Source organism: Erithacus rubecula (genome assembly GCF_903797595.1).
Source record: "Erithacus rubecula genome assembly, chromosome: 28".
In the NCBI taxonomy this organism is placed as follows: Eukaryota; Metazoa; Chordata; class Aves; order Passeriformes; family Muscicapidae; genus Erithacus; species Erithacus rubecula.
The window spans coordinates 732,999-741,564 of NC_136680.1; the positions used below are offsets into that span (position 1 = coordinate 732,999).

The 8,566-nt window shown below is 59.2% G+C and overlaps 1 protein-coding gene across 2 annotated transcripts; it reads left to right on the plus strand.

Moving 5' to 3' along the window:
- Positions 1-1,401: 1,401 nt before the first annotated feature.
- Positions 1,402-8,393, plus strand: UBXN6 (UBX domain protein 6). 2 transcript variants are annotated; one of them, XM_079328362.1, is made up of 11 exons: positions 1,402-1,586; positions 1,811-1,965; positions 2,157-2,227; positions 2,344-2,457; positions 2,629-2,726; positions 3,061-3,136; positions 3,213-3,297; positions 3,467-3,686; positions 4,878-5,008; positions 5,608-5,753; positions 6,724-8,393. In XM_079328362.1, the coding sequence occupies exons 1-11, from the start codon at positions 1,504-1,506 to the stop codon at positions 6,874-6,876; spliced, it is 1,332 nt and encodes a 443-aa protein (XP_079184488.1). In that variant the 5' UTR covers positions 1,402-1,503; the 3' UTR covers positions 6,877-8,393. The 2 variants fall into 2 exon arrangements, with proteins under 2 accessions (XP_079184488.1, XP_079184489.1); XM_079328363.1 differs by having other exon boundaries at positions 1,405-1,586; positions 2,157-2,218; positions 2,338-2,457.
- The last annotated feature ends 173 nt before the right edge of the window (positions 8,394-8,566 follow it).

The window sequence follows — 8,566 nt, forward strand, 5'->3', positions numbered from 1 at the left end:
ATGTCCCATCCGTGCTGCATCCTGACTGTGCCATATCCACTCTGTGCCGAATTCTAGCTTTGCCTATCCCATCTCTGCTGCATCCTGACCGTGCCATGTCCCATCCGTGCTGCATCCTGACCGTGCCATATCCACTCTGTGCCGAATTCTGGCTTTGCCGTATCCACTCTGTGCCGAATTCTGGCCTTGCCACGTCCCATCCGTGCTGCATCCTGACTGTGCCATATCCACTCTGTGCCGAATTCTGGCCTTGCTGTATCCCAGGCCTTGCCCTATCCCAGCTTTGCCACATTCCAGCCGTGCAGTAATTCACGTTGTGCCACATCTTGCCGTGCTGTATCCCAGTGCTCTGTACATCCTCCTCAGCCTGTCCTGTGCCGTGGTGCTGTCAGTGCAGGGCGGATCCGTGTCTCAGCCTCTGATTCTCACTGTGATGCTGCTGTGTGTCCAGCCTTCATCCATCCACGTGTTTCTGGCTCTTGGGGTCCCGGGGCAGTGCCAGGTGCTGCTGCACAGGTGCTGCTGCACAGGTGATTGCACAGCCCCCCAGCCTGACCCCGAGGGTCGCAGCCCCTTCCTCGTGTCCCCTGAGCAGGGGGAGAGGGAGTCGTGCCGTGTTAATAACCCCATGAAAGCGCAGCACACGCAGGGGTGTGTTCACTGTGTCCATGCCCAGGTCTGGAGCGCTCGGCCGGTCTCGCAGCCATGGGGCGGACTCGAGCTCCTGAGCCGTGCGCTTTACCAGCCCCGGCTGGGTCCAGCTCCAGGTTCGCTGCCCAGGCTCCTTCCAGCTCACCCCGGGGCTTTGCTCATCCCGGGGCTGCTCCGGGAGCCGAGGCTGTTCCGTGGGGGCTGCGGGGGCAGCTTTGGGCTGCTCTGGGGGTGCAGGTCTGGGCTCCGTGAGGCTCCGTGGGTGCCGCCGGGGGTCCGTGGATGCAACCCGGGCTCTGTGGAGGTCCGTGGGTGCCGTCTGGAGTCTGTGAGTGCCGGTCTGAGATCCGTAGGTGCCGGTCAGGGGTCCGTAAGTGCCGGTCAGGGGTCTGTAGGTGCCGGTCAGGGGTCTGTAGGTGCCGGTCAGGGGTCCGTGAGTGCCGGTCTAGAGTCTGTAGGTGCCGGTCAGGGGTCTGTAGGTGCCGGTCTGGGGTCCGTGAGTGAAGGTCTGGAGTCTGTAGGTGCCGGTCTGGGGTCCGCGGGTGCCGCCAGCCCCGGTGACCCCGGTGCTCCCGGTGCTCCCGGTGGCCCCGGTGCTCCCGGTGGTCCCAGTGGCCCCGGTGACCCCGGTGCTCCCGGTGCTCCCGGTGCTCCCGGTGCTCCCGGTGCTCCCGGTGGCCCCGGTGCTCCCGGTGCTCCCGGGGCCGGTGTCCCTCGCCCCCCGCCGCCCGAGCGGGGCCGGTCCCGCCCCGTTCCGGTGACGGCGCGGGCGTGCCGGAAGCGCGGGGGGGGCGCGGCCGCCCCGTTCCCCGTTCCCCGTTCGCGTCCCGGCGCTCCCGGCCCGGCACCGCCATGCGCAAGTTCTTCCAGGAGATCAAGGCCGACCTCAAGTTCAAGACGGCGGGGCCCGGGCAGAAGCTCTCGGAACCGTCCCGGTACGGGCTGGGGGGACCCTCCGGTAACGCCACCGCCGGTAACGCCACCGCCGGTAACGCCAGCCCCGGGCACCAGCGGCCCGCCCGCGGCCGGTACCGCCCGCCCTGGGCCGGCACCTCCTCGGGGCTCGGGGGGGACCCGGGGCTCGGGGCTGGCACCGCGCGCGAGCGGCCACTGAGCCCGTGTCCCCCGTGTCCCCCGTGTCCCCCGTGTCCCCGTGCAGGGCCCCCCGCGAGAAGCCGAGGGCCGAGGTGGCCCCCAAGCCCCGCCAGGCCCCGACCGATGAGGCGCAGCGGGCGGCGGCCGCGGCGCTGGCCCGGCTGGAGCTGAAGCCCAAGGGAAAGGCTCCGTCCTCGCAGGAGGCCATCAGGAACCAGGGTAGGAGCGGCGCGGGGAGCGCGGCTCGGCACCGGCTGCGCCTCTCGGGGCTCTTCTGGGGCGGCTCGTGGTGGAAATGGGGTCAGGTGCAGCGCTGGCCGCGACACCGCACCTGGGCAGGTGGTGCTGGCTTCCCAAAAGGCTCTGGAATGCGCTGAGCCTCTGCTCCAGCTGGGGTTTGTCTGTTGTAGTGAGGAAAGAGCTGATGGCCGAGGCAGCTGCGAGCGAGAAGGGGCTCCCCGAGGAGGAAAAGGTGAGGGAGGTGCTGCCCTTCCCTGCTCAGCACCTCTCGGGGCAGCTCCCTGTGCTGAGGGTGTTTGTAAACAAAACCCTCCCCGTGCTCACTTTGCTTCCTGCTTCTGTCTCCTTCAGCAGCAGGAGGAGGAAGGGGCTGCTCCCTCTGTCTCGGGGGTTTATTTCATCTGCCCCTTGACCGGTGTCGTTGTGAGGAAAGACCAGAAGGAGAAGCAGCTCCGAGAAGCCATCCAGGCAGTGAGTGCTTCCTTCAAACCCCTTTTGTGCCATGGCTCCCCTCCAGCAGTGACCTCGCCAACCCTCCACCTCCTCCCTGTAAAATCTCCCCCAGGACTGTTTCACTTTACCTGTGAACAGGAGGAGCTGGGGCCAGCTCTTCCCTGAGCAGCTTCTCTCCCTCTCCCTCAGTATTTCTCCGTGGATCCAGTGGCTGCTTCCATCATGGAGATTCACACCTTCAACAAGGACCGGGAGAAGGTCCGGCTGTGCGTGGAGACCATGGCCAAGTGAGTGTGGCTGAGGGCATGGCCAGCTCATCCCTCCCCTGCTGGATTTTCTTGCTCTGCTTCTGGCAAAGTCTTTTTTTGGAAGAAAACCGAACTCTTGAACCACCCAATTTCTCAGTTGACCTGATGTCAGCATCCTGGAGGAGTTGGTCCCACTAATCCAAAAGGTTTGGGAGCTGCTGGTTGGTTGGTTTGGCCCCATAACAGTGCTGTACTTTATTTTCCTGGTTTTCTCAGCCTTTTTTCTCTGTGAGAAATACTGTGAGGTCTCTGTTTCCTCTCTGACGTTGGAGTATCCTGCTTTGATCCAGGCAGTGCATTCCTCCTCCTGCAGGTACCTGGATAACATTTATCTCCATCCAGAGGAGGAGAAATATCGGAAAATCAAACTGCAGAACAAGGTGTTTCAGGTGAGCTCAGACTCCCACAGCCTTGGAAAGCCCTTCTTGGAGCAAACTCCATCTAAACTCTGTCCTTTTCTTCCAGGAAAGGATAAGCTGCTTGGAGGGGACACACAAATTTTTCCAGGCTGTCGGGTTTGAGACCAAAACACTGCCTGTTCCAGGACAAGGCAAGAACTCACGGTGTTAATGTGGGGTCAGGGCTTTGGGGGTGCTCTGGTTGCTGACAGCTCCACAAGGGTGGGACAAAAGCAGCCTCTGAGCCTGGACCTGACATTCCCCCGAGATCCTTGTCCCTAAAAACACCCAGAGCCTGACGTCCCGCCGCTGTGCCCGCAGACAGCACGGAGGAGTTCTACGTGCTGAAGGAGGAGATGCTGAGCAGGCTGGAGGAGCTGAGGGAGTGCAGGGAGCAGCTGCTGAGCTCGGAGCCCCTGCGGGCGCAGCTGCACCGGCAGCCGACGCTGTTCCGGCCGTCGCCCGCGGCCGCGCGGTTCGAGCTGCCCCGAGACTTCTTCAGCCTGACGGCCGAGGAGCTGCGCAGGGAGCAGCGGCTGCGGTGAGCAGCAGGGCGGGGCAGCAGGGCGGGGCAGCAGGGCGGGGCAGCAGGGCGGGGCAGCAGGGCGGGGCAGCACCCAGGGCTGGGGCAGCAGGGTGGGGCAGCACCCAGGGCGGGGCAGCAGGGCGGGGCAGCAGGGCGGGGCAGCAGGGCTGGGGCAGCACCCAGGGCTGGGGCAGCAGGGCAGGGCAGCAGGGCTGGGGCAGCACCCAGGGGCTCCTGGCTATTCCCTCAGTGAGCAGCAGGGCGGGGCAGCAGGGCTGGGGCAGCAGGGCGGGGCAGCACCCAGGGGTTCCTGGCTATTCCCTCAGTGAGCAGCAGGGCGGGGCAGCAGGGCTGGGGCAGCAGGGCGGGGCAGCACCCAGGGCTGGGGCAGCAGGGCGGGGCAGCAGGGCTGGGGCAGCAGGGCGGGGCAGCACCCAGGGGTTCCTGGCTATTCCCTCAGTGAGCAGCAGGGCGGGGCAGCAGGGCTGGGCAGCAGGGCTGGGGCAGCAGGGCTGGGGCAGCAGGGCGGGGCAGCAGGGCTGGGGTAGCACCCAGGGGTTCCTGGCTATTCCCTCAGTGAGCAGCAGGGCGGGGCAGCACCCAGGGGTCTGGCTCTCTCCTTTAGCAGCACCCAGGGGTCTGGCTCTCTCATTCAGCAGCACCCAGGGCTCTGGCTCTCTCATTTAGCAGCACCCAGGGGTCTGGCTCTCTCATTTAGCAGCACCCAGGGGTCTGGCTCTCTCATTTAGCAGCACCCAGGGCTCTGGCTCTCTCATTTAGCAGCACCCAGGGGTCTGGCTCTCTGCTTTAGCAGCACCCAGGGGTCTGGCTCTCTGCTTTAGCAGCACCCAGGGGTCTGGCTCTCTCATTTAGCAGCACCCAGGGGTCTGGCTCTCTCATTCAGCAGCACCCAGGGCTCTGGCTCTCTGCTTTAGCAGCACCCAGGGGTCTGGCTCTCTCATTTAGCAGCACCCAGGGGTCTGGCTCTCTCATTTAGCAGCACCCAGGGGCTCTGGCTCTCTCATTTAGCAGCACCCAGGGGTCTGGCTCTCTCATTTAGCAGCACCCAGGGGTCTGGCTCTCTGCTTTAGCAGCACCCAGGGGTCTGGCTCTCTGCTTTAGCAGCACCCAGGGGTCTGGCTCTCTCATTTAGCAGCACCCAGGGCTCTGGCTCTCCCCAGGCTCTCCAAGGCTCTGTCCCCACAGGACAGAGGCAGTGGAGAAGGCGGCCATGCTGAGGACCAGAGCCATGCGTGAGAAGGAGGAGCAGAGGGAGATGAGGAGATACAATTACACCCTGCTGCGGGTGCGGTTCCCCGATGGATACATCCTGCAAGGTGACCGAGGCTCCTGCCCTTCCTTCAGGCACTCCAGCAGCTGCTGAGGGTGCTCAGGGTGTCAGGAGCTGGGTAACACGAGGTGCTGTTTAAATAAATCACCCCAAAAGCGCTGTGGGGAAACATTCCCCATGAACTTCTCCCATCTCCAAACCCTTCCCCTGCTCAGGGTTGGGATTTTAAGTCAGGACTGGACAGAGAGGGAAGAATTTCAAGGCATCATTAATTAAAGTCTGCTCTTCCCAGGCCTCTGGGAACAAGCTGGACTCATTAGATGAGTGTGTGACAGCAGCCAGCGTGGGGCTGCCTGTGTGATGGCAGACTGTACACTGCATAAATCCTCTGCAAATTTTCCAGTAGAACTCTGGAAATCATTTCAGGCTTTCCCAGCTCTTTGTTACAGGCTGCAGGGGCTCCCAACAATTGACTATTTTTCTTTGGGGATTCTGCTTTTATAGTTTTCAGTTAAATCAGGCTGGTTGTGTGTCAGGGAAGTCGTTGATCAAGTCAGCATCAGTAGGTGAAGCCCCATGGAACCAACCACAAAAGGTTAGATTTTGGTACATGCCAGACTCTCTCACCTTGTTTTCTCATGGCAGGGACTTTTTATGCCCGGGAATCAGTATCTGTGCTCTACAACTTTGTGAGAGAAGCACTCAGAGATGACTGGCTGCCCTTTGAGCTCCTGGGACCTGGAGGTCTCAAACTGACTGATGAGAACTTGGCCTTCAATGAATGTGGGTTGGTGAGTGAAAAAGATTGTTGGTACCTTCCAGAGCATCTTGAGGCTGTCAGAGCCTTCTGCTGCTCAGAGCTGGGGGAGGTTTGTGTCCTGTCAGAGCCCCAGGTTGTGCTCTGAGCCCTCATTTTAAGCCCAACCAAAGCAGGAACTGCTTGGGGGTTTTGAGGTGTGAAGTGCAGGGTCCTCCCTCCTGGAGCAGAGAGCAGCTGGGCAGGGAAGGAAGGAAGGCAGTGATGGTGTGAACAGAAAACCCAGAGTAGTATCCCCTAAAAGGAGAATCCAGCCTTGTCCTTTTGAGCTCTGTGGATGCACTCAGGGTGTCCCAAACCCGAGGGGAACAGAGCAGCTGTGGGAGTGCCCAGAGCTGGGATGCAGCAACTGGGACAGTGGGAGGTGTCACTGCCCCGGGCAGGGCTGGGGCTGGATGGGTTTTAGGGTTCCTGGTATGGCACAGTGACAGTGCCTGGCTGTGCTCAGTGACCTGCCTGTCCCTGTCCTATCCCTGCTCAGTGACCTGCTGTCCTGTCCTGTCCCTGCTCAGTGACCTGCTGTCCCTGTCCTGTCCCTGCTCAGTAACCTGTTGTCCCTGTCCCTGCTCAGTGACCTGCCTGTCCTGTCCCTTGCTGTGCTCAGTGACCTGCTGTCCCTGCCCTGTCCCTGCCCAGTGACCTGCTGTCCCTGTCCCTGCCCAGTGACCTGCCTGCCCTGTCCTATCCCTGCCCAGTGACCTGCTGTCCCTGTCCCTGTTCAGTGACCTGCCTGTCCCTGTCCTGTCCCTGCTCAGTCACCTGCTGCCCTGCCCTGTCCTATCCCTGCTCAGTGACCTGCTGTCCTGTCCTGTCCCTGCTCAGTGACCTGCCTGCCCTGTCCTGTCCCTGCCCAGTGACCTGCTGCCCTGTCCTGTCCCTGCTCAGTGACCTGCTGTCCTGTCCTATCCCTGCTCAGTGACCTGCTGTCCTGTCCTGTCCCCCAGGTGCCCTCGGCGCTGCTGAGCCTGGCCTGGGTCGCGGCGGTGCCGGCGCAGGAACAGCAGCAGGAACAGCAGCAGGAACAGCAGCAGCAGCAGCAGCAGCAGTGCAGCCCCCTCAGGCCAGAGCTGCTGGCTGGGGCCCAGAGCCTCTCCTGAAATAAAGGGCAGTGCCTCCAGTGCTGCTGGCTGCTCCCTCCTTTTCCCAGCTGCTGGAGCGAGGTGAGCTCAGAGGTGGCTGGGCCCTGCTGCCCCTCCCAGCTCCTCTCCCCTGGCACTGGGATGCTCCAGGGGCTTCCAACACCAGACTGGGCCAGGCAGTGCCCCGGGTGTCCCCAGGCAGTGGTGAGCAGGGAGTAGGGGCTGCTAGGCTGGATTACCAAGCTGGGCTGGGTTTAGACCTCAGCTTCCTGTTGTGCTTCTGTGTGCACTCTGACTCCTGCTGCAGAGGAGCTTACAGTTACACTTAGTCTGATTAAATGCAATTATTTAAAGACTCAGCTCTGATCCCAGTTGTTTGAGCTGCATTGTTGCTGTAGGTTTGAGATGCCAAACCAGTCTGTGCTGGGGCTGGCACTGGTGTTACTGGGGCAGCATCACCCCCCTTGTCCCTTCTCAGACCCGAGCCTGGCACCAGGGAACAGCTGCTGCTGGAGCCCAGGGGCAGAGAATAAACCTCAAATCACTGACAATCTTTGAAAGAACTAATTCAGAACTCACCAGTCATAGAAAGCTGAAAGCCCCAGCAGGTTTGTTCTGTGACTCATCAAGTTGGATGCCAGCTCAGTCCTTTAATACCTCAAAGTTTCCCTGTGGGACAGAGCCCAGCTCTGATGTAGACAAGAGGCTGAGAATGTGGCCCTGACCTGTCCAGCCTGTCCCAAAAGAAGAGAAAGGATGGAATTTTCCTTTTCCAAAGGTAAAGCCCTGCTGCTGTTCTCTGGAGCAAGTAAGACCACAAACAGGATGGTACAAGAGCATAAATTCATATATAATTGTACATCTTTTATACCCAAGGCCACGCTGTACAACATTATGAACAGTCATTCCCCAGTGGCATCACAATAAGCTTATTTCAAAATCCCTCAGCTACTTTTAGAGATAACTTAGATACTTTCCATTACAAAGAAGTATCAAAATTTCAATAATGCTTTATTAAGGACAGATTAATATGCAGTATTAAACAAAAAAAAAAAAAAAGCTAAAAAGCTAAAACTAAAAATTTAAGCTTCCATCTGGTCTGAAGCAGAACAAAGTGCTGTCTTCTCTTTACAAGAAATGTGGAATACTTTCAAGTATCTTGGCCAAAGATACACGAGGTTTAAAATTTTCTAGCTCATTCTACATACATACAGAGGAGTTAGTAGGCATTTAAGTGTCAAATTGGATTAGCTGGGCTGACCGTGCTGCTGTCCTGGGCAGCAGCTCTTGTGCCACTGGATTCTGAAGCTGTAGAACCTGCAAAGGAGAGAATGTGCTTGGTTTGGTTTGTTTTTATAAATACCCTCATTCATCCAGTAGAATTTGACTGCTTTATGATTTATCTGTCTTAGCTTCCTGCATCTGTTGTGAGTCTCCTTTTCAACACTATTTAAAAACTGGTTTTAACACTGGCTTCTTATTTAATATCACCAATCCAGAATAAAAAAAAAAAAAAATCTCTTCAACCATAAAAAGGATTTCCATAATCTGTTCAGTGTTTGGAGTCAGGCAGAGGCAAACAACCAGAGCTGCCTGAGGGGGGGAAGCTGCTCAAAGGCACCCTGAGAGCAAGAGGTGACAAAGCTGGGGGAGGTTTCATCTCCCAGCCTGGGGAGCAGCAGAAGCAGCTTAGGATGAAAGGCAGGAG

Excerpts from the sequence above, each read along its gene's own strand:
- UBXN6 (XM_079328362.1), top strand. The coding sequence starts at position 1,504 with ATGCGCAAGTTCTTCCAGGAGATCAAGGCCGACCTCAAGTTCAAGACG. Across the intron at positions 3,137-3,212 it reads TGCAGAACAAGGTGTTTCAG|GAAAGGATAAGCTGCTTGGA; the intron begins GTGAGCTCAGAC and ends CTTTTCTTCCAG. Across the intron at positions 5,009-5,607 it reads CGATGGATACATCCTGCAAG|GGACTTTTTATGCCCGGGAA; the intron begins GTGACCGAGGCT and ends TTCTCATGGCAG.